Source organism: Mytilus edulis, chromosome 14 (assembly GCF_963676685.1).
Source record: "Mytilus edulis chromosome 14, xbMytEdul2.2, whole genome shotgun sequence".
Lineage (NCBI taxonomy): Eukaryota > Metazoa > Mollusca > Bivalvia > Mytilida > Mytilidae > Mytilus > Mytilus edulis.
The window spans coordinates 9,263,352-9,290,100 of NC_092357.1; the positions used below are offsets into that span (position 1 = coordinate 9,263,352).

The 26,749-nt window shown below is 33.0% G+C and overlaps 1 protein-coding gene across 1 annotated transcript; it reads right to left on the minus strand.

Moving 5' to 3' along the window:
* Positions 1-13,729: 13,729 nt before the first annotated feature.
* Positions 13,730-21,390, minus strand: LOC139503958 (acetylcholine receptor subunit beta-like). The gene is made up of 5 exons (XM_071294001.1): positions 21,363-21,390; positions 17,170-17,318; positions 16,622-16,666; positions 15,916-16,028; positions 13,730-13,901 (listed from the first exon to the last, which is right to left on the minus strand). Exons 1-5 carry the CDS (start codon positions 21,388-21,390, stop codon positions 13,730-13,732), a joined length of 507 nt encoding a protein of 168 aa, XP_071150102.1.
* Between the last annotated feature and the right edge of the window lie 5,359 nt (positions 21,391-26,749).

Sequence of the window (26,749 nt, forward strand, 5' to 3'; positions counted from 1 at the left end):
ACCCAATACACGCTTTAAGCTCGTTGTGCACACGATACAGATATATATGATTGACAGGTTGAATGCATCAAAATTACTAGCGTTTTGGTAGCGTGCATGATTTTTTTTACCTCGGCCGACGTACGTCGGATCTATACGTTGATGTGTGAAGCCGGTATTACATTATTTAAACCACTAAACAGGCAATGTCAGTTTCTAATTCTTATGCACAACAAAAGTAATATAAGACAATACATCTTTATTAAACAATTATCTAATATATATTTAATGCCAAACAAGCATTTGGGTTTACGATTGCATTTCTTTTTTTAAAGAAAGCAACTTGTTTTCACCGTTATCTTCTACCTCAATGACGTTTCTAGACATAAATTCATTAACAAGTCTTTCACACAAGAAAGCATCATGATTCATGAACTACGACTTTTTCATGTTTTTTTGAAACGGTAACAAATATTCTAATTTAAACATTTCCTGGTATGAAAATACCTAAGTAGCCCAGGTTGTATATACTGAGGACCCCTGTTATTTTTAAATGTACTACGACTTTTTCCCCCTGTATTGACAAGATAAAGGTGATAAAAAACGCTGTTGTATAACAATCTTTCACAAATACTTTATCATAATAAATCACGCCCCACTATTTTAAATACATTTGTAATTGAAAGATTGAGGATATATATAGTTGGCGTGATTTTTTAAACATTAGATAAATCTTTAATACGAATATTTTGACACATATTATTCGTAGCTTTCTGCGTACTTAAATGTCCTTAAAATTTGTAATTTATATATATGATTTTTTTTCTCGTGATTTAGAAAGTGTACTTCATTTTTTTGTAACTCATTTGAGACGTTTTATCTGTTGGTAATACATGGTTATGTTTTTTTTCTTCTTCTTTTTTGTCTTTCCTTATTCCAATGCTTTTCTTTCTCTTATGTTTATCTATTCATTTATTAGTATTTTTAAATGCTGTTATACAATGTTCGGTACCACAGGGATTTATACATAACAAGCGGAGTTTTTTTTTCTTACAGGGAAATTCGTAGATATCTTTCTACCATAGGTGACAATACTCATATTTTCTAAAGTTGTTTCTATTTATAGTACATACATGTGTTTTAAGGATGTTTGCTCCTCGTCTTTTTGAATTTTTGCCAGATATTCAGAATCCTCTGATTTTATCCATATAGTGCCACTAAAACAATTTACCCACTAACCCCTACTTATCTTTTTATAATTTTATAACAAATATTTTAAAAATCCATAATTTAAAATATTATTATTTTCGTGTTATTTTTTTCATGTTTTGAAAGGAAAAATCTAGAGAGAACATTTTCCCGCCAAAGTTGAGGTCAACTATCTTCTTATTGACATCTATACACCTCAGTTTTAAAGAAGTGAATGTAAGCAATTGTATCTCACCTTTTATACATTTATAGGAATATGAATGGATAAATTGGAAATGCACCACAAAATAACTGTCCTATGACCATCTTGATGTTTGTTCCACTTTCTACGTAAAGATGTAATACCACCAAAGAGGGGGAGGACAGGGGGTACCCTTCTCCCTTCTCCCACCCCTCTTCTCTTTTCTCCTACCCCTCTTTTCCTTATTTTATTTTTTTTAATTTACCGGACAAAAGGGAGATATTTTATTTTTTCATATTTTATTTTTTTCTCCAACCTTTTCTCCTTTCTCCTACCCCCTTTCTCCTTTCTCCCACCCCTTTCTCCTACCCCTTTCTCCCTGTCTCCCTTACCCCTGTCCTCAGTCCCCCTCACCAAATACAGTATGACGAAAAAGGGTCGAAAAATTATTCCCTTGAATTTGACAGTTATCTGATATTTATCCTACATTTCATTGCAGCAAAACAAAGCTGGGTAATAAACATATATGTCTTGTTTGATTCAAAGCACCATTATTCTTTATTTGGTGTTTCTATAGAATATTTTGGAAACTTGAGGTTACATGGTTACTAAGCTTGTACACAGGTTAAAAGAAGGTCATCATTTGATTGGTTAACTTCCAGTGATAGTTTTTTTTTCTATTATTCAATGAAACATTGTGTGAAATATTTCTTAATTTGAAATAAAGATAAATTCTGCATAACTCTTTGAAAAGTGCAAATTAATGTGGGGAAATCAACGGTGGTATAACACCTAAACATGATTTAAATTGTGTCATAATTTCACAATGCAGCCCTATATTTAAGATAAATAATAATAATCATTATAGCCCTGTAGTTTCAGCCTCCCTAAAAAAAACCAACCAAATACTACTTTAACATAGACGACAGCTTCACGACATTATAAAGTTCTACCATTCAATGCAATCAAAATAAAAAGAGAGCATGCAGAACTAGTCACGTAGAAAAAATAAATCATTTATTTCCATAAACTATAATTAAATGAATATTTTAAGCAAACTATTAACCGATAGAGTGATATTTTTGTTACTTATTACTTTTAAATGTTTATAAAATTTTCACCGCAGTGACTAGACGAGAGAGATATAAAATGTATACATTCATGATACAATGTATACGTACTTTTTTATTATTAGATAAGTTTATTTTTACACGAACATGTTATGTCGTAGCAAGGCTAGAAAAATCAAATCGATTATAGTCAAATTTGTCATGAAAACAATTTGACAATTGTTCTCTGTTTTACGTAGAATAATGGATTAATAAAATATTTTTTCTGTTTTTCTTCCGTTTAGATTAGAGTAAACATTACTTTTTAAGTTTGAAGATTTGCTGGGGCATTTTCATTCAAAAAAACCAAACTAATAAGCTGATGAATAAATGAAATAATTAAATTTGGGATGTAACGCGTCTTCTGAGTGGCTGACGGAGTTTCGTCTATCAGCTCATAGACATAATTTTGTCATGTGACCGTGACGTCGTTAACGTTTTTCCCTGATTTACTCTTGCTTAAAATGGAATTAAGAATTGAATTATAAGAAATGATTATGGCATTTTTTTTTCTATTTAATACGCAAGTTATTTAGTGTGCACCACATATTAATGTTATTTCTTTATAGACAGAACACATATTACAGTACAGTGGCGGATCCAGCCATTTTAAAAAGGGAGGTTCCCAACCCAGAATAAAGTGGGGGGGGTTGGGGGGGTTCCAACTATATGCTCCCATTCAAATGCATTGATCGTCCAAAAAAAGGGGGGTTCCAACCCCCGGAACCCACCCCCTCCCTGGATCCGCCACTGCAGTACTTCCTAAAATGATTTCTTAAAAGGGGAGCTAGAAATTCAAACAGTTTAATTGAGGTCTGTAGTTTGTATGTCTGTGTCTCCAATTAGTCCTTTGTTAATGTATGTATCATTGTCATCTTGCGTTGTTTCTTTTGTTACCTATTCCAACATCGAACTCGTACTTCTTTTAAACTGAGTTTTACTGTGCGTGCTATTGTGTGTGTGGTTTTTTTCTACACTGACTAGTAGTATAAGGGAAGAGTTGAGAAATCACAAAACATATTCATACCCGCTGGATTTAGGCCTTTGTTATTCTTGTATGATTTTTTATTTTATTTCAATTATATGTTTTTGAGTGTAGTTTGGCGTCCATTTTCAATAAACTAGTAAACATTTTTGTTAAAGGGCCAGCTGAAGCCCGCCTGCGGGTGCGGGATTTTCTCGCTCTGTTGATGACTTTTTGGTGTCCTTCGGCTGTGTTCTGCTATTTGGTCGGTTTGTTGTCTCTTTGCAACATTCCCATTTCCATTCTCAATTTTAAATAACTTCGGTTACAAAACTGTATATATTGAACAATAACTACAATTTGAACTTTAAGTACTTGCTCGCTGTGATATATGATGTAACGATACAATTAGAGCGTTCATACCGCATGGAATTCGATGTACATATTTGTACATATTTTGTGGTTTTTCTATATTGATATGTACATGTTATAAACTATTATAGGTGTTTTGTCTTAATAAAATTAACGGATGTCATTTAAGAATAAAAATAGTGAGTAATATGTGTAAATTGATAACACAATTAAACATGGTAAAGACTTGAACATGCATATTTCATCATGTCAATTTATAATATTGATTTAAGAGCCAAATTGGAAATAATTTTAAACTCTCGAATCACGAAAAAAAACCAATTAAAATGCAATGTGTATCTGTTATGTCATATCATTGGTAGAAATGTGTGAGAAACGGGAAATATCATGATGATGTGATTTCTTCATTGACTCAACACACAATAGTAAACGGAAATATTCGTAAAAATGGTCTCAAACCTATGACGTCGAAATTAATTCGAAATTATTCAACTTTCTAATTTTTCTAACGAAAAACCCAGCTTTAGTATTTGAATCACTTTTTCATGTCTAAAACAAAAGAAAACTGGTTTTTTTCCACGTGATCATTTTATTGACCTTTTTATGTTTTGTGTAGTACTTTGAATAATTAATGTTATTCTTTGTTAGCTGCGGAACCCTCATGGTCCTTACGGTATTTACAATTTGCGGGCCATTGTATATAATATAATAATGACCATAAGAGCTACAGTTCAGCAGGTAATTCTACAGCTTCAAGAAAATAAAGATTTTATGTATCAAAACAATATGTTGCATGATTCTTATTCATTTTATTGTGTTCACATTCAAGGTGGGCAAATTGCTTAGACACAAAATGTTTTAAGTGTTAACAAGAGCGAAAACAGCATTATTACATCATTGAAAAAAGTCTTCATGGTAGTTGCGACTGACACAATTAATTAGCCGCAGCATAATGAATTTGTCTCTCCTCTTGGTGCACCTGGACGCCCGCTTCTACCTTTCCAATGTGTCAGGTTGAAGATTTCTATAGTTAATACCTTTTACCTGTGACAACCTGTGACATTCCAGTTTGCAATTGTTCGAGTATTGCCGATTGATACCTTCTAATTTGCCACCACCCCTTTCCCCGTTGTCCCTCTGCGCCCACTTTTATCCTTTCTCTGGTAACAAGCATCGGGATGAAATTTCACCTTACTTCAAACTATAAAATCTCTGTTTTGCCTTTTTCTACTCTATTCGGTACTCCCTTCTTTATTCGTTTATTCTGACTTTTTATTTACATAAATTGTCATCCTGCCTTTTTTGCCAAAGATTTTCATCCTGCCTTTTAAAAAAAGAAGAACTCATGTCCTACTATTTTATTTTTTACAAATTTCATCCTAGCCTCCATAACAATTAAATGATAGCTCCATAATCATGAAATGCAACCATACCCTCAGTTTAATGCTATGTTATTAATAACGACGAAGTAAGGAACTGAACATCCCCCCCCCCCCCCCCCCCCATTAGTCTTTGTTACATTTGCACTTTTCAAAAAAATGTGCATAATTTATCTTTGTTTCAAATAAAGAAATACTTGGCATGTGTAATATAAGGTTTTATCCTGTCCAGTACTTTAGAAAAACAAGAGTGCACACGCTGAAATGTCTCGCCTTCTATACTAATCATTGATATTATGTTGATAGTCCTAAGTATAAAGCTTAGTTTTATTACAACTGTCTCATAAACTTAACATTAACCAAGATAACTAAACAAAGACTAATGAACCTTGAAAATGAGGTCAAGGTCAGATGAACCATGCCAGGCAGACATGTACAGCTAACAATGCTTCTATACAACATATATAGTTGACCCATTACTTATAGTTTAAGAAAAATAGACCAAAACACAAAAACTTAACACTGTGCAATGAACCGTGAAAATGAGGTCACCGTCAAATAAAACCTGGGCGACTGACATAAAGATCATCAAATATTTCCATACACCAAATATAGTTGACCTATGGCATACAGTATTAGATAAAAAGACCAAAACTCAAAAACTTAACTTTGACCACTGAACCATGAAAATGAGGTCAAGGTCAGATGACATCTGCCCGCTACACATGAACACCTTACCATCATTCCATACAACAAATATAGTAGACCTATTGCATATAGTATGAGAAAAACAGACCAAAACACAAAAATTTAACTATAACCACTGAACCATGAAAATGAGGTCAAGGTCAGATGACACCTACCAGTTGGACATGTACACCTTACAGTCCTTCCATACACCGAATATACTAGCCCTATTGCTTATAGTATCTGAGATATGGACTTGACCACCAAAACTTAACCTTGATCACTGATCCATGAAATGAGGTCGAGGTCAAGTGAAAACTGTCTGACATACATGAGGACCTTGCAAGGTACGCACATACCAAATATAGTTATCCTATTACTTATAATAAGAGAGAATTCAACATTACAAAAAAATTGAACTTTTTTTTCATGTGGTCACTGAACCATGAAAATGAGGGCAAGGACATTGGACATGTGACTGACGGAAACTTCATAACATGAAGCATCTATATACAAAGTATGAAGCATCCAGGTCTTCCACCTTCTGAAATATAAAGCTTTTAAGAAGTGAGCTAACACCGCCGCCGCCGCCGGATCACTATCCCTATGTCGAGCTTTCTGCAACAAAAGTTGCAGGCTCGACAAAAATCACATAACATTTCATTACATATAATGTAACCTCAAGTTTCCAAAATATTCTATTATAGAAACCCCGAATAAAAAGATAATTGTGCTTTGAAATACCCAAGATATATGTTTAGATCAACGCGCTTAACAACCTAGCACTGTTCACTTATGACGAATAAGAATGTTAATCTGAGAATACCACACAATGGTACATGTGTTGTGGTAAAGTATCTTTTTATAATTGACATTTTGGCATTTTTTTCCTTTAAGTCAACAAATATTGACTAATATATATTCACGAATTGTTTTCGTATTATTTCGACAAAATAAAAATAACAAATATTTGAAAAATGTGTTTGGTAGTGATTTGTTTGGATTTGTATTCAATTGGTTTTTGTGCGAAGAGTAGAGAAAATTAGTAATTTGGAATTCTCATGACATGCCTCGCTCTCAAAATTAAACAAAATGATTTTGTTTACTTATGTGGAAGGTGTGCCGTGTAATGACTTACGTAACAAACATTTGACATATAGGAAGTCTTTTTCAACATTTAAAAGAAATAGTATTATTCTAGCCTGATTTACTTGATAGCACAATTTCATTCGTCACAACTCGACTTTATCGATATCGGATTCACCCGAACATTGCCGATTGGGAATGATTTCTCCATTCTTTTTGTACCAATCAGAATGAACTACACATATTGTCTGCACGTCTGCAAATATTTCCACATTTTTCTCATCTATTATTGTAAAAAAAAAAACCTGCATCTTTGGTCAGCCTCTTGATGGGTTGTAATATGGGTCTATTATATTTTCCTATGTGATATAGTTTTTACCAATTTTTGCAGGCCATACATGTACATGTGATGTATGGTAACATATAGTCCATATAGTACGCCTATGGAACCGTCTCATTCTTATGGACGACGAGAGACTCACGAAAAAAGTTTTCGAGTGGGAGTATAAGAATAATGGATTATGGTGCACACAAGTTATGGACATCTTTAATAAACTTGGTTTAAGTAACCTCTATGAAACAAAACAAATAGTGGACATACAAGAAGCCAAAGAAAATCTTTTATGTTTACTGAAAGTGAATGGAAATACAAATCTGCTTTATCACCGAAACTACGAACATTTGTGACCTTCAAAGAAAATTACGAACTAGAACAGTATATTACATCAAATCTGTCTAAACAAGAACGATCGGCTCTTTCCCAATTAAGATGTGGGATTCTTCCTATACGCATTGAGACCGGAAGGTTCCGTAACGAAGCGCTACCAGACCGAATATGTGTACTGTGTGAAAAGCAAGAGGTCGAAGATGAAAAACATTTTATGTTAAACTGTCCATGTTATGACAAACTTAGACAAAGGTTTCTACCTATGGCCGCATTAGACAATATTAGTGACAACAGCGAAAAACTTATCCATTTATTGAAATACTATCAAATTCAAACTGCAAAATTTGTAAATTCAGCTTTCATTCATAGAAAAAAAAACTTTACGTCTAATTCTGTATTTTTATTTTGTAAACTTTTACGTTTTCGGATATGATATTATATTGCTAAAGTGACATATAGGTCCAATGGGCCGGGTGTAAATATCAAATTGCTATGTATATAATTGTATAAATGTATGTTCTGATACACATGTCACTATAATAAATAATTACTTACTTACTTACTTACTATAGTGATTGAGAAAAAAACAAAACAAATCCGGGTTGCCAACTAAAACTGAGGGAAACGCATCAAATATAAGAGGAGAACAACGACACAACAGAAACATAACATTGAAATGTAACCACAGAAACGAACTATAATGTAGCTATGGCCATTTTCCTGACTTGGTTCGGGACATTTTTGGAGAAAAAAAAATGGTGGGCTAACATCTACGTTATTTCGTATCTGGACCGGTATGCATACAACCACCAAAGTTAAGAAATCCAATCATAGTACTATAATTCATCGTATTAGAACGTGTATAAAAGCTAGTCCGTCCGTGCGGAACAAGTCTTAATTTTAAAAAGTAGTTTTATACATACAGGCCAGGTATATGGTTGTCTTATTGGAAATCATATCCACATCTCTATTTTATTTAGTTGTAGATAGGAAGAAAATATTTCAACTTATTCTTGTTGTCAAGATTTATAATTTCTGACAAAACAACTGACATAATGTACGAATTTCTGCTTTTTTAAAGAATTCTCAGACTTCTGCTTAAGAATGCTCGTCCTATTGTTTTAGAATTTAGGAATCTTCTGATCTATGTATTGTCATAGAGAATCTTACCCTCTAACCCCTTCTATTCTTTTCATAATTTTATAACATATAGTTTAAAAAGTCACTTTTGAAACTTTTATAAACTCCTTGTTTTTAAGGCTGCATATGTTAAATGTATGAAAAATCTAGAGAACAACATTTCCTGCCAAATGTTCAATGGTTTTATTTCTTTGATTTATAAGCTATTGATTTGAAATAGTGTTTTAAGGTGGTACCTAACACTACAGGGATATAACTCTGTAAAATTAGCAAAACGTTTTAATCACGTTGTATTGTTAAGGTAATATTAAGCTTCTCAATAATCAAAATTAGTGTTTCTCAAACTGCTATATAATCAACAATAACTTTTCTGTCAAAATGGTTGGTTAAAATGTTTTGAAGTTTTATATTTCTGTCAAAGGGTCAAAGTGAATACTTTTCTCAACATTAAATGAAAATCAAACGAGCAAAATTAATTTAAGTCACAGTGTTAGGTACCACCTTAAAAAGTTTATTATTTTGAAACAAAGTAACGAACAGCCTTAATTGTTTGTTATGACGAAGAGACATCTGGATTCATTCTGATCAACTGTCATCTTGTCCATATATAATATATCCAGCAAGCAAAGTGACCATCATAATTGTTGTGATGACAATTACAAAAATCATATAGACGATGAAAAAGAATTCATCCCAAATTCTGCTTATTTCGCTCCATGTCAGGTCCGGGTTATCATCTGATTTTATTTTGCACGCCGCATTCTCCATTAGATCGACGGTGCTTACAGTTTTCGATTTCAGGAAATTTACCTTTGTTGATTTTTTATCATTTCGTCTCCAGCAGTTTAGGAACTTTTGAAAACCAGAAGTTGTAGACAAAAGCCATTTTGGTACAGGGTCTTGTGAAGACTCGTGGTGACATTTAAGTATAAACAGAGTAATTGGAATAGAGAGAATTCCTGCTATCAGCACCAGTAAATTGTAAAGACCTGAAAATAAACACTAACATCTTTAAGTTCATGTTGTAATAAATGATACTTTCTTGACAGATTCTGCACACCTAAACTGATGTACGCTAGAGCAATATTGTCTGAGGTTTGCAACTATAGTTGTGTAAAAAGCCATTGTCCTATTTTACAAGGCAACAGAGAACAACCACAAAACACAATACAGTTGATAACCGAGAGGGACCATCTCAAAGATTTATTTACTTGGTAACTTCACGGGTTTATCGAGAGAATTGATCGTAAAAGAATATCTAACGGTGGTCAAGCATTTCGTTTAATATCGTGAAAGATCTGGTACCGGATCGTTAATGTAATCAAATGTTAATTCTATCTCAAAATCTGCGGAAAAACGCTGAATTTTCAAAACGTTGAACAAATCCGAAAAACAAATATGCCTGTCAAAATTATTCAACTTTCTCCAAAATACTGTGCAATAAGATAAAGAAAATATACAGCACTTTATGAGAAAATACAAAAGGGGCTAGGATGAAATTTGAAAAAAATAGGCAGGACAGGAGTTTTGAGTAAAAAAAAAGGCAGGATGAGACACTTTGCCAAAAAAAAAGTCAGGATGACAATTTAGGTATAAAAAAAGTCAGGATAAACTAATAAAAAAAAAGGCAGGACCGAATAGAGTGAAAAATAAAAAGGCAGGACAGAGATTACAACTAAAAAAAAATGCAGGACAAAATTTTTCATCCTAGCCCCCCCCCCCCTTTCCCCCCCATAAAAATCAAATGGTAGCTCCCTTATGAAAACCTAAATTTTTGTTGATTTTTCTTCAAACTTGATCGTGAAAGATCAGGCAAGGCATTATTTTAATCGTTTCAATGCGTAACCAGACTTTTGGTCTTTTGTGGATAGTTGTCTCAACCACATCTTCTTTTTTTTTTATATTAAACAATAACAAAACAATTGATTTTGATATACTTACAACTGATGGAAGAATGTCAATATTTTAATCACTATTTTAAGAAAGAACATTCAAGCTTTCAATTTTATCTAAATTCAACCCTTTACCTCGAAAGTTAAAACGTGTCTAGATAAGTTGATTTCCAAAATAGAAGGATACCTATGGGCGAAAAAAGGTATATATGTATCTTTAAATTCCTCCGCCTTTGAAATACATGCATGTGCAAGCATTTTTTTGGTAAGGGTTGTTACTTTCAGTTAAGTTGAGTTTCGGTTGTGCATACATAATATGATACTGTTGTTATTTCGTGGCTGCTCCGACACAAACTAAAAAGGAACAAAGATAACGTAATTTATAATTTTAAAATTCATTGTTTGTTTAATATTTTCATAATAGCTTTACGTCATTGTACCAAACTTAGTGGGGAACCTTTCTTTCAACGTATAATTCTTAGGAATGTCCAGTTTGGACTGTTACTTAACTGATTAAGCTCTATTCTCAATCGTTACAACTTTTACTGAATCTGCACTGATATCATCAACAAAAGAAACACGAGTTAGTCATGCAAATCTAGTTCTTGGAAAGATTAGAACTTGTTCTAAATCTTTACTAAGACACCGGTCTCCCTAACAACAGGACAGGTTAGCTACTGTTAGTAAATGTATTCATACTGAAATATAGTTCCCTATGGTTCTCATGTATGTGCACATAATACACATATAATCTGAAAAAATGGGTATATTATTGGAGCAGTTAATTCAAGACTGTGTGTCATTAAGGTGTGTGGATGTGCAGGCTTTTTTAAAAAACATTTTGATTAGGTAATTGGGTATTGATACAATACTAGTATGATTGACAACTGTCATTATCACTAAACAATTAGAGACAAGGTAGACCTTTAATTACAATGCCCAACCTCCTAAACTGTCAATCAAATTGACCACATTACATATCAACCTCAGTCTTACATAATTATACAGGGGCCATTACACAGAACCCTGTAATATACATCTAGATCTTAATATACAAATATTTGACCTCATAATTGAATACACAAATGTATATATTAGATGTGTGATATATATAAGGATGATAAATTTATTGATTGCCTATTACTTTTGATCTATATGAATATATAAAAGGTATTCAAGTACGGCCTATAATTTACTTGATAACTTTCCAATAATTATCTGTAATTAATCAACTATTTAGATTAGTTCACTTTTTTATCAGGTATTGGCTTGAAACAGTTTTAAAATTTTAAAACTTTTAATTATAACAAACCATTGTTTATTAGTTTACTCCCCATCAATCATTATGTCTATTTTAGTCATTTGAATTTAATAAGTTTTTTAATTTGTTTACGTTGAAAGGGTACATTTTCAATGCCCTGTGCGGAAAAATACTTTAAAAAATTTATCAAAAGGCACTCTATAACTTTTAATCTGCAATATCATAGAAACTCTTTTTCAACTTACAAAATGCCCCAAAACGACATTTTTAAATTATTTTTGTTGACACTTTAAAGTTCTTAGCTGTTGGTCTAGATTTTATGTCTTACAAGGATAGTTGATAACATTTACTAGAAGAATTTTTGATTTGCAATTTTGTTTTTTAAACATGTTCAGAACAGGCAACATTATTTGGATAAGATATAAACTGCAGTTTAAATAAAATTGTGCAGATTAAGAGACTCATGTTATTTAATTTGAGCTCATTTTATCCTCATACTGGAAAAGCATGTTTCCTTCTAAAGACCTGCTGTTAATGCAATTTTCAGCAATAGTGCTTACTTAAAGTTCATTTTCCCCCACCATATCATAATATGAAATTATTCCAACTACTCTTCTAATCTTTCCATGAGTGATATCCATCACTTTGATTTCTATACCAGTAACAAATATAACTTTATCATTTAATTAAAGAATGATTTGAACGTCTTCGTAGCATCAGATCTTTCACGATCCATTTCACGATCTTCAAAAAGTGGTACATGATCTTTCAAGGTCCGGATTATCAATTTTATTTAAATATTTCTGTTTTACAGAGTTTTTGATTATGCTGACACTAAATATATTTTTGAGAACCATTTGATTCATTCAAATGAAATCATCTTTTTTGGAGAAAAGTAGTTTAGTCAGTCGAATTATGAAAAAAATCATGTTTGTTTACATTTAATGTAATGATTTGAAGTAATGTCGAGGAGCAACCTGTCTATGTATTTTTTTTAAAAACGAAGTACTTTTAAACCTGGATTTTCTCACATATTGATCATAATGTGGAATCATTTTGACAGACAGTTTTATTTTGTTGTAAATATATCCGCTTGATTAATTAAGATTGAATTCATGATCAGGTACCAGAGCTTTCACGATCCAATCGCAATACTAGACCACCGTTAGATATTCTTTCACGATAATTATTCTCGATAAACCGAATTATACCCGTAAATGTGTATTTCAACAAAATAGAGAACGATAATATGGAATGTGTAAAAGTGACAACAACCTGACCAAGGAGCAGAAAAAGCCCAAGGCCAGCAACAAGAAAGTTCCACACTCGGAGGCAGTTTTATACAAATTCAAAAAGAAACTTCTATCTAATTAAGAGCTTTTTTTAAAACATAAATAAAAGAGAAATGCCATACCGTCTTATGAGAGCTAAATTCAATCAACTTACTGAGAACAGATACATGTACCGACGTTGTCGGCATATTATCCGCAACTAAAGTGAGGTAAACGGCGTACGCCAACATCACAGTCAGACAATATCCAATCTTTTCCCCGGAATCAACTGCTACCTTGAAAACAAAAACTAGTCAGAATGGCTATCCCAATCACTGGTAAAATAATGTTCATAACCATAAAACCAGGTCGACGAACAAATTTGAATTCCAGCTTAGCCATATCGAAAGGAATTCGATCTCTATACTCAGCGTAGACGGAAGTTTCGTAGCCTGCGTACACCCATTCCCCGTTCTCACTGAAGAAATTCATTATAACTGGGTTGGTGTTAAATACTATAGTGACTTCGCTATTAAGACCAACTAGATAGTATAATTGAACATTTCTGTGCATCAAACGGGTAATACGTAATGTCACTATCACAATGTGTTGTTATCAACTTCATCTGCACCCAATTAACCTGGCCTGCCATCACAATTCTCATCATATTCACATCATCGTCTATAATACTAAGGTCTTCAACTCTGTAAAGAGATATAAAACAAAGAGTTAAAAAGGTATATAACACTGCAGGGAGATAACTCTAAAGAAATATAGATCAAAAGTTAACTTGACCACTTTTTACAGATATTTTGCTGAAAAAATATCACCAATTAAATACTATTATCGATATTTTGCGCATTTTTCCTATGATCTTTTATTTTGTGATTTTTATATCATGCTACTCGCTTGATATGGAAAAGTATCGCTAGAAACTAAAGAGGCACGTGGCGTTGCTAATAAAATTGAAATGTAATTGACACCGTCGACATAGGTAAAATAGAGATAAACAGATTATCATTGGTCATTTGAACTGGATTGCTTTTTTCGCCTTTGCCATACCGGCTCAAACAAGAAAATCAATCTCGTTGGGATAATCAACGATAATCTATAGAGGTCTCCAACTCTGTAAAGAGATATCAGATCAAAAGTTAACTCAACCACTTTTTACAGATACTTAAGTTTGCTTAGAAAACATCACCAATCTTATAAATTATAAAAAGAAGATGTGGTATGAATGTCAATGGGACAACTCTACAAGAGACCAAAATGACACAAATTTAACAACTATAAGTCAACCGTACGGCCTTTAACAATGAGCAACGCTTTTACCGCATAGGCAGCTATAAAAAAAAATGACAATGTAAAACTATTCAAACGAGAAAACTAACGACATAATTTATGTACAACAAGAATGTGTCCCAAGTACACAGATGTCCCAACCGCACTATCATTTTCTATGATCAATTAACCGTGAAAATGTGATAAAACTTTAATTTGGCATTAAAATTAGAAAGATCATACCATAGGTAACATGTGTACTAAGTTCCAAGTTAGTTGAACTTCAACTTCATAAAAAAACTACTTCGACCAAAAACCTGAAGCGGGACAGAGGGACGAACGAACGAACAGAGAAACGAACGAACGAACAGAGAGACGAACGAACGAACGAACGAACGGCCGGACGCACAGACCAGAAAACATAATGCCCATAAATAGGGCATAAAAAAAAAAAAAACAAGACCCTTTTGTTGAAAACATCACAATATAAACATAAAACAATGTGGCCCTAAGTGGCTAAGTGGCCAGTATATAATTTGGTCGTCTTTTGTCTTTTGTTATCAATATAGCTAGTCAACACTTAGGTTAAGAGTTCAGAAACACCAAGCATGGATCCACAATATTCCAATCTTAATTGACTAGGATTGGCCAACTCCTTATCTAATGCCAAAGTTTTGTTTAAATTATTATCTGCTGTCCTTATCCAATATATCCTCATTTTCCAATGTGATCTAAATTTGCAGATCTTCATCCTAAATGTACTCTTACAGTACCTACCTATTGTATTAATTGTTAATGAATCATGTAAAACTCCTATTTCAATTCCCTCGGGCAAAGTAGCCCTTTCATGGATTTTGATAATTCTATGTTTAACTTTCCTTTTGGCTCTCGATAGTTTTGGTTCATATATTTACTGGACTTTCAATTATTCAGTTTTCAGCGTTCCGTAGGTAAAGGCTTCACTTAAATCAGCATTTTATGAATTGCTCTGGTTTTTTTAGAGCACCTCCGTCGTGCAGAAGGGGGTGACCCTCTCTTTACACGCCCATTCTTACTAGACGTAGCTGTGTACTTGCTCCAAGTTGATTGTGTACGATGACTTCAACTCGCGCAAATAATAAAGATGGAACTATCCCCTGATACAAAAATATCCCGTTTCCCTTTAGTCATTATTTATAAACAGAGATGGATTAAGGGGAACCGACCCTTAAAGGAGCTACATATAGATATATATTGAAAACGATCTTTAGAAATTTAAAATTTTAATTACTTGGGGAAAATTCTATAATGACAAACATTTTAAATATTTAAATTTTGATATTTTATAACTTTGATCAGAATTTGAAACTTTTAAAAAAACATTGAATTGATAATTGTTACACGGACCCGCCATGTAAAATTAAAAGTACTCAGTGAAGATGTACTTTATTTACTCACGAGTTCGCTATAAATAATGTTGGTCTCCATGTGTAGTCAGACGTACTAAAGATATTATCTATTGAACTGTAGGTTGGATCAGTATCCCATGCTAATCTTGTATCGTTCCAATGCTGTAATAAAAAAATTCAATATGAAAGGATTATCTGTCATCACAATGAACACAATCATAGTTTAAAAATAAAAAAAAAATTAATTTGAGTAAAGAAACACCATTTATAGTATGAAATATGTGCGACGTCACTTGTATGTTTGTATTTTGCTTCTCCAGGTATCACGGTATGAAAAGTTTCCACAAACACACACAAGAGCAACTAGCATGTTACACCTTACATACTATTTCTTGGAATTGTAATGTACAAGGTGTTTAAATAGATAACTTACCAAGAATTTAAAACAACTTGTAAAGTATTTAAAACAACATACCAAGTGTTATCAAGTATTTCAAACAGCTTATTAACCATTTAAGACAATTTACCTAGCATTTAAGACAATTTACCTAGCATTTAAAACAACTTATCAATCATTTAAAACAACATACCACGTATTCAATGTAAAGCACCAAGTTTTTAAAACAAAGTATGAAGTATTTAAGACAATTTTCCAAATATTTATATATTATATATTCCAAGTATTTATTAGATATCGGAAGATGTGGTATGAGTACCAATGAGACAACTCTCCATCCAAATTTATGACAACTTACCAATTGAAAATATCCAGTCATCGACATTGTTTGATCTTTAATGCTCTGAAAAGTAATAAAAATCAGAGAGTTATTTAACAGTTTTCTTGAGCATGAGGTGCATCTCTTTCCGGTGCACGTGAGCTGATCCTCGGTTTATTGTGTTGTTCGTTGTGCTAGGAATATAACATTTTTTAACCATTCGTTTGATGTTTTTATTTTTTTTGATTTTGCCATTTGATAAAAGATTTTCTGTTTTGGATTTTCCGTTGATATATTTTGTTATTTTACATTTTAAACTGTATTCTCAACGTTTACAAAAACACATCGTTGGAAAGGACATAAACAAATGTATACTGACATCAAGGACAACCTTCAGACCCTAAGGAATAGTTGTATCTTTTTTGTAAATATAGAAAATAAACGCTTACCAGAGAATTGAGAGCTGCCGGGGTGATGGTCATTTCTTATACTTACCAGAGAGTTGAGAGCTATCGGGTGAAGGTCAATCCTAATACGTACCAGATAATCAAGAGCTGTCGGGGGTGAAGGTCAATCCGAACACTTACCAGAGAGTTTAGAGCTGTCGGGGTGAAGGTCAACCCTACTTCTACTGATGTGTCTGGTCGACTTAACACTTGGTAACTGTTAGTTGTATATAATAATGTCCTTAAGTTATTTTCTAGAGTATACGAGTAAGCAAAGGTTGTTGGAACATCTGAAACATACAACAGTATAGTAAGAGTAATAGGTTAATTTGAATGAGCAATTAGTTTACCCATATGGTAAGAAAAAACCTATACGAAAAGAGAAGACAAGGACTATTTTAAACGTAGAATGATATAGTCAGAGAAGTTAAGTTTATTTAAATCATCAATAAGATTACCCGCATCGTGTCTTAATTTCCTGACTCGGTAAACAACCTCAGATCATGCACTTCTAGTTTTTGGTGTTTCTAAGTCTTTAGATTTCTATGTTGTGTTATGTACACTACTAATTTCATTTGTTTGTTTGTCTTTTTCTATTTTAGCCATGGCGTTGTCAGTTTATTTTCGTTCTATGAGATGTGGAATGTCGCTATGGTATCTTTCGCCCTCCTTTTGGTACAACAATTTTCCAGAAAATATCCAATAAGTATACTAAGTTCTTTTATATTTCGAAGTTCAGGGTACTCATGTGCTGTCTAAACGCAGTCTGCAGATGGCAATATGTCATCTTTCGAAATCAAATGACTTAAAAAAAACCCGCATTATTGTGGCACAAAAGAATACCCTTTCGGTCCAAGCTTCAACCCTGCATCACTAAAACGACTAAGTATTTCATCTAAATCAGAAATGTTCTAGTAGTATTTGTATTTTTATCCATCTAATGAGTTAAGCCTTTTTCAACTGATTTTTATAGTTCGTTCTTATGTTGTACTGGTACACTACTGTCACAGGTAAGGGGATGGTTGGGATCCCGCTTACGTGTTTAACCCCACCACATTCTCTATGTTTGTGCCTGGTCTAAGTCAGGAGCCTATAATTCAGTGGTTGTCATTTGTTTATGTGTTGCTTTTTTTTTTCGTTCATTTTTTGTACATAAATTAGGCCGCTGATGTTCTCGTTTGAATTGTTTTATATTGCCATTTCTGGGACTTTAATAGCTGACTATGCGGTATGGGCTTTGTTCATTGTTGAAGGTCGTCCGGTGACCCATAGCTGTAAATTTCTGTGTCATTTTTGGTCTCGTTGGCAATCATACTGTATCTTCTTTTTTATATGATCAAAAGATTGAGGAACATATTAAACATCATCTTAATCACATAAACAAGATCTGAATGTAAGTCCATGTAACACAATCACAATGTCAATGAATTCATTTATAAAGACGGAACAGAAAACAAAATATAAAACTAAAAATGTCATAACATCAGCCGTCAAAAGTAGTTGAGGTCCTTCACCAGGACGAAATCGTATATAAAATTCAATTTTACTGCTCAAAATATATTTGTGTGTGACTACCTTAGTTTAATTTCGCATTTTGACCATGGTGATTTTTTTAAATATAAAAGTTTTGGTACAAAAGAATTGATTTTTAGATAGTGAAAGAATAATATAGCCTTCCAAGTGGGTTTAAATGAAAAGTTTTTTATGCCATGTTTCTGTTTGATAGTCTGTATTTCTACATCGTTCCGTCCATAGGTCCAGAAATTATTGTGCTTTTAAACAAAGATTTGACTCTCGATCTTTTCAATTCAATTTTATGGAAAAACGAGCAGAAATGGATTCGGGAAAGGTATCACTCTATCACAGGTTCAATCCACCATTTTCTACATTTGAAAATGCCTGTACCAAGTCAGGAATATGACAGTTCTTGTCCATTCGTTTTTGATGTGTTTTGTTATTTGATTTTGCCATGTGATTATGGACTTTCCGAATTGATTTTCCTCTGAGTTCAGTATTTTTGTGATTTTACTTTCTAATTGATTGAAAAATTCCTTTGGACCAAATTGTTAAGACTTTTGACTTTTGTGGCATTGGTAGAAAGGAAGAGTAAAAGGGTGGTTAAAAATTATAAGTGTCAATTATTTTGTTTTTCTTACTGTGTAAACTGCTACCTTTACGTGTGGCGGGAAAAAGAGAAAGAATGCTGTTGAAATATAGATAATTGTACTATGTACACATATCATCCAGGAGCACCACTATGATTCCGGTTCGATATCTACTGAACTACGTTTCAAACAATCATATTCAAATAAAGTATATATAACATTTGACCCAATTGGCCGTTTCAGAATCTAAAGCATCATGGGTAATTTCATTGTTCGTACCCCAAAGTGAAAATAACGTTACGTCATTGGTTGAATTTCCATTGTTTATAACGTTTTAAACCAATCAAAACGCTTTGATGTACGCTTTTGAAAATATTACCCAGGATGCATTAGATTATGAAACGACCAATTGGAAAAAAGTGCTGAATTAAGAAGGGAATTTCGATGGACACCAGTTGAATTTATATGTTGAATGCGATTGTTTTAGCACGGAATGTTGTATTTTGTTTTCTTGCCATTTTGTAAAATCAAGCTCATATTAAACTATTGAGTTGAAATACGACTCCAACTAAATTCTAAGACGGTTTTTACCAAATCCCTTTTCACATCGACCCTTAAACTACAATTCAGTTTGGATGTAAATATAAAAGTCTATTAAAAATAAAAACAAGATAACACGGTATGTGCTATAATAGCACGATGACACAATGTGTTGTTAAAATACGATTACACGATGTGTTGTAAAGACACGATTGCACTATGTGTTGTAAAAGAAAGATGACACGGAATAGTTTAGTATATGGCAATCAGACCGCTATTCAACGAAAAAAAAGGTTCACATACGAAGTTCAGCAAAACACAGACTATTCACTTTGTACGAAATTAAGCATGAAAACCTCATAACAATGATTATAATATATATACTTACAATTGAGTAAAAATAAAGTCGCTAAAGAAAAACGTTTGATATAATAATAACACATCCCCGGATTTATCTTTTTCGATATCTTTTCGAGACATCCAATAGACAACTTTCGAGTTCGGTGCATTTCCGTCAAAAACTCTGGTTTTAGTGAACGTCATTTGTGCGTTTAGGGGCGTCGTCACTTCCATTCCAATGTTGAGCGAGTGGTTAGAAAACTATAATTCTATATTGTACGCATTATTCGGCAAATTGAATTCTCAAAATTGACAATCAGCATTGTTGTTATTAGGGAATTGTCATAATGTACCTACAGAACAACCATTATTTCTAGTTTATCCTGCACAATGACGATCACTAAGACGCTTGATGAACGTAAATAGTGCAGGGATACAGGTGACCCCCTCTATCTGGTAAAGGACGTCATAAAGGCGCGTATAATTGACGAGTTTTTGCCGGTGACGGATGAACTCGAAAGTGGTCTATTATTCTAATATGACGTGCTTCTTAAGCTTTGTAAAGAAACCATACTTTATTATCCAATAAAATTAGTTTGCACATGCGTATATTGACTACGGCAGAAAAATGAATTTCGTCAAATATGATATGCATTTAATGTATTTCCTTAAATTAAACCACTTTCAAACACTAAAATGATACACATTTTGTTACTTATACTTTTACAATGACAACAATGTGTTACAATTCGTAATTGACATATTTGACCTAGATACCGCATCGTTCATGTTGGCTGTTCTAACTTCAAAACCCCTCCCTCTGAAAAACACATTTCATCTCTCCTTTTAAAAAGGCATGTCATTGTATAGAATAATTTCATTGAAACATATGTTCCGATGATAAAATATAAAATCAAGTATAGGTTATTATTACTGTTGTACTGAAATGACAAAATTGTTTCATATATTTCTGATAAAATGGATTGACCCTAGCAGGGAATCGAACCCCATTCTCCTATAAAAAAAAAATAGGCGTAATTACCAATATACCACCAAGGTTTCCAATCCATTTACAAATGCAACAAGATTGTCACCCAGTATTAATTTTAATCATCATGTAATACAGCATTTGAAATCGTCAGATGCACAAAGGCGTGCCCTTTGATCAACTTTACAAGGTGTAGCCACCGCAAGTATAAATGGATCTCTGTCAAAGGGCCCCTCCTTCCAAGTCTCAAATGTCAGCACAACTTTATCAAGGAGTCCTCTATCAAATATAAACATATTTACCAATGCTACACTATTAACCGGCGAAATATTTACGATTAATTTGGTAAAATAAAGACCTACCCGATTCTCCTTGTGCGTCCACCGCCATTGACAACTGACTTGAAAATGTGCGTGTCAGAAATTGACCTCAAAGGAAAAGACTGTTGTAATATAAATTTTCTGTTATATTGTGACTCAAATATTGTTTTAGTTAGGCTGATAAATTAATTTGTTAATTTCTGTTTCAATTTTGAATTTTAGAAACCTACAACTTTGCGAAATTAAACTGGTTTGAACTAGTTGGATAAAAATCGACAGCGAGGTTGATGGAAGAGCCTACACGAAGATCGTACACTTATACACAGCGAACATAGAAATTACCGTAATTGTCCTAATCAGAATCGAAATAATTGATGCCAGCTATACTTTATTTTAGTTTTAACATGGGTAGGCATTATATTCGTGTTATTTTAGCCCTCGCTATCGCTCTGGCAAAAATAATCACGAATATAATGCCTACCCATGTTAAAACTACAATAAAGTATAGCTGGCATCAATTATTTCTTAAATAATGCATTGGTTATATATATGGTAGCAATAGGAATTTCAGGTATTCCGTCGGTTATAAACTTTAATCTTTAGTATTAAAATAAACATAACGCTTTTATATACTTTACATTTTAAACAATAGTATTTTGATAATGTTAACAAAATTTAAAGATTTATATTATAAGAAGAAAGTTTAATCATATAACGAAGTATTCTCTTTATTTTTGATACCCGGAGGCTATTTGAATACAGCATTAAATACGATCGTTAGTCAAACCCTTAACAGTGATTATAAACAAACCCTATACTTACAATTGAGTAAAAATAAAGTCACCAAAGAAAAATGTTTGATTTGAAAATAACACGTCCCCGGACTCATCTTTTACGATATCTTTTCGACACATTCATGTGCTGCATTGACCATATATTAATTATATGGTAGGAATTTCATGATTGCCGTCGGGTTAACTTTAATCTTTAATAATTTTTATTTACAATAAGCTTAGACTGAGAATACGTGATTTTAATAACAATAGTATTTTGATAAGGTAAACGATACTAAATATTGATATTATATAGAAAAGGTTTAAACGATTTCCCTAAGTGTTCTCTCTATTGTTTTTAAACTCCAATCGATCTATCAATGCGGTTTGTTTTGAATGTTTATTTGTTTCGTGACTTGATTTGGCAGCAAGTCAACATTGTGAATTGATTTGACCATGTCATGGACATGTGTTGTGCTTACTATCGAGCAACTTACTGTGTCCTACATATTACCTCGAACGATTTATTGTGGTCTAAATAGTACATCGGACGGTAAGGTGTGTACTACATGGTGTACCAAACGGTCTATTGTGTCACAAATAGTGTTCCAAACCTATATTGAATCATACATAGTGCCCCAAGCGGTCTAGTAAATCTCATATAATATCCGAACATTCTATTATTATAAAAATAAGAGGAATTTGTTAATGAGATAACTTATATAGTGCACCGACGGATCCAATGTGTCTTTCATAGTGCACCGACTGATCCAATGTGTCTTTTATAGTGCACAGACTGATCCAATGTGTCTTGCATAGTGCACCGACCGATCCAATGTGTATAGTTCACCGACCGATCCAATGTGTCTTACATTGTGCCCGAACGGTCTGTTGTGACCTACAGAGTGCACTGTACGGCCAATTTTGTTCTCCATAGTTCAACGAACGGTTTGTTGTGACATACAGACTGCAATGAACGGCCCACCTTGTTCTCCATAGTCCAACGAACGGTCTGTTGTGACCTACAGAGTGCACTGTATAGCCTATCTTGTTCTCCATCGTCCAACGAACGGTCTGTTGTGACCTACAGAGTGCACTGTACGGCCCATCTTGTTCTCCATAGACCAACGAACGGTCTGTTGTGACATACCGAGTGCACTGTACGGCCCATCTTGTTCTCCATAGACATACAGAGTGCACTGTATGGCCCATCTTGTTCTCCATTGTCTCAAAATTCGGATTTGTGGCCGTATGTTCCTTTTAGAAAGAAAGACATAACTTTTTTGTTTTAAAAGATAAACACAAATTGTTTTTTGTTAAATAATTTGTAATTTCTGTATTTTAGAAGTATTCTAAAAATTTATGCATTTTTTGTTTAGAAATAACTCATATTTATCAAATGGTCATGAATTGAGAGAAAAACAGTAATTTTTTGCTGTACTTTATCAAAATTAAAACAATTGCACTATTTACAGTTTTATAAAATTTGATCCACATAATCTCCCTGCAAAATGAAACAAAATGTCGGTTTAAAAAATGGGGGTCCATGAACTCGTTTTCGAATTAAATCAGTTTGGATGCAAAAGATCAGTCGGAAAATGCATCTTTTCCCGATATGTCACAGTTTGACGTCGCGAAAATAACATTTTACGTTAGCAACGTCATTACCTCCCCTGTAACTGTATCGTATGCCCTTAATGTAAAATCAGTTTAACGTTTTAATTACGTTGTGTTGTTAATGGAATATTAAGCTTCTCAATGATCAAAATAAGTGTTTGTCAAACTGCTATATAACCAGTGTAATTTTTCTGATAAAATGGTTGGTTCAAATTTTTTGAAATTTTTATATATTTGTCAAAGGGTCAAAGTAAGTAGTTTGTCAAAAGTTTATGAATATTAAACGAGCCAAATTTCAATTATATGTTTTGGAGTGTTGTTTGGCGTCCATTTTCAATGAGCTAGTACACATTTTTGTTAAAGGGCCAGCTGAAGCCCGCCTGCGGGTGCGGGATTATCCGATGTGTTGATGACTTTTATTGATGTCCTTCGGCTGTTTTCTGCTGTTTGGTCGGTTTGTTGTCTCTTTTCAACATTTCCATTTCCATTCTCAATTTTAAATAACTTCGGTTACAAAACTGTATATATTGAACAATAACTACAATTTGAACTTTAAGTACTTGCTCGCTGTGATATATGATGTAACGATACAATTAGAGCGTTCATACCCCATGGAATTCGATGTACAGATTTGTACATATTTTGTGGTTTTTCTATATTGATATGTACATGTTATAAACTATTATAGGTGTTTTGTCTTAATAAAATTAACGGATGTCATTTAAGAATAAAAATAGTGAGTAATATGTGTAAATTGATAACACAATTAAACATGGTAAAGTGCATATTTCATCATGTCAATTTATAATATTGATTTAAGAGCCAAATTGGAAATAATTTTAAACTCTCGAATCGCGAAAAAAACCCAATAAAAATGCAATGTGTATCTGTTATGTCATATCATTGGTAGAAATGTGTGAGAAACGGGAAATATCATGATGATGTGATTTCTTCATTGACTCAACACACAATATTAAACGGAAATATTCGTAAAAATGGTCTCAAACCTATGACGTCGAAATTAATTCGAAATTATTCAACTTTCTAATTTTCTAACGAAAAACCCAGCTTTACTATTTGAATCACTTTTATGTCTAAAACAAAAGAAAACTGTTTTTTTCAAAGTGATCATTTTATTTACCTTTTTATGTTTTGTGTAGTAATTTGAATAATTAATGTTATTCTTTGTTAGCTGCGGAACCCTCATGGTCCTTACGGTATTTACAATTTGCGGGCCATTGTATATAATATAATAATGACCATAAGAGCTACAGTTCAGCAGGTAATTCTACAGCTTCAAGACAATAAAGATTTTATGTATCAAAACAATATGTAGAGAAAACTGGTTATTTGGAATTCTCATGACATGCCTCGCTCTCAAAATTAAACAAAATCATTTTGTTTACCTATGTGGAAGGTGTGCCGTGTAATGACTTACGTAACAAACATTTGACAAACAGGAAGTCTTTTTCAACATTTAAAAGAAATAGTATTATTCTAGCCTGATTTACTTGATAGCACAATTTCATTCGTCACAAATCGGCCAATTCCGTACCTTTATCGATATCGGATTCACCCGAACATTGCCGATTGGGAATGATTTCTCCATTCTTTTTGCACCAATCAGAATGAACTACACATATTGTCTGCACGTCTGCAAATATTTCCACATTTTTCTCATCTATTATTGTATAAAAAAACCCTGCATCTTTGGTCAGCCTCTTGATGAGTTGTAATATGGGTCTATTATATTTTCCTATGTGATATTGTTTTTACCAATTTTTGCAGGCCATACATGTACATGTGATGTATGGTAACATATAGTGCATATAGTACGGCTATGGAACCGTCTCATTCTTATGGACGACGAGAGACTCAAGAAAAAAGTTTTCGAGTGGGAGTATAAGAATAATGGATTATGGTGCACACAAGTTATGGACATCTTTAATAAACTTGGTTTAAGTAACCTCTATGAAACAAAACAAATAGTGGACATACAAGAAGCCAAAGAAAAACTTTTATGTTATACTGAAAGTGAATGGAAATACAAATCTGCTTTATCACCGAAACTACGAACATTTGTGACCTTCAAAGAAAATTACATCAAATCTGTCTAAACAAGAACGATCGGCTCTTTCCCAATTAAGATGTGGGATTCTTCCTATACGCATTGAGACAGGAAGGTTCCGTAACGAAGCGCTACCAGACCGAATATGTGTACTGTGTGAAAAGCAAAAGGTCGAAGATGAAAAACATTTTATGTTAAACTGTCCATGTTATGACAAACTTAGACAAAGGTTTCTACCTATGGCCGTATTAGACAATTTTAGTGACAACAGCGAAAAACTTATCCATTTATTGAAATACTATCAAATTCAAACTGCAAAATTTGTAAATTCAGCTTTCATTCATAGAAAAAAAAAACTTTACGTCTAATTCTGTATTTTTATTTTGTAAACTTTTACGTTTTCGGATACGATATTATATTGCTAAAGTGACATATAGGTCCAATGGGCCGGGTGTAAATATCAAATTGCTATGTATATAATTGTATAAATGTATGTTCTGATACACATGTCACTATAATAAATAATTACTTACTTACTTACTTACTATAGTGGCAAAAAAGGCAACAGTAGTTTACCACTATTCTAAGTTCATAAATCGATTGAGAAAAGAAAAAAAAATCCGGGTTGCAAACTAAAACTGAGGGAAACGCATCAAATATAAGAGGAGAACAACGACACAACAGAAACATAACATTGAAATGTAACCACAGAAACGAACTATAATGTAACTATGGCCATTTTCCTGACTTGGTTCGGGACATTTTTAGAAAAAAAAATGGTGGGCTAACATCTACGTTATTTCGTATCTGGACCGGTATGCATACAACCACTAAAGTTAAGAAATCCAATCATAGTACTAATTCATCGTATTAAAACATGTATAAAAGCTAGTCCGTCCGTTCGGAACAAGTCTTAATTTTAAAAAGTAGTTTTATACATACAGGCCAGGTATGTGGTTGTCTTATTGGAA

Excerpts from the sequence above, each read along its gene's own strand:
- LOC139503958 (XM_071294001.1), bottom strand. The coding sequence starts at position 21,390 with ATGGCGGTGGACGCACAAGGAGAATCGG. Across the intron at positions 16,667-17,169 it reads CGACAGCTCTAAACTCTCTG|AGCATTAAAGATCAAACAAT; the intron begins GTAAGTGTTCGG and ends ATTACTTTTCAG. Across the intron at positions 13,902-15,915 it reads ACATTATTTATAGCGAACTC|AGTTGAAGACCTTAGTATTA; the intron begins GTGAGTAAATAA and ends ATCTCTTTACAG.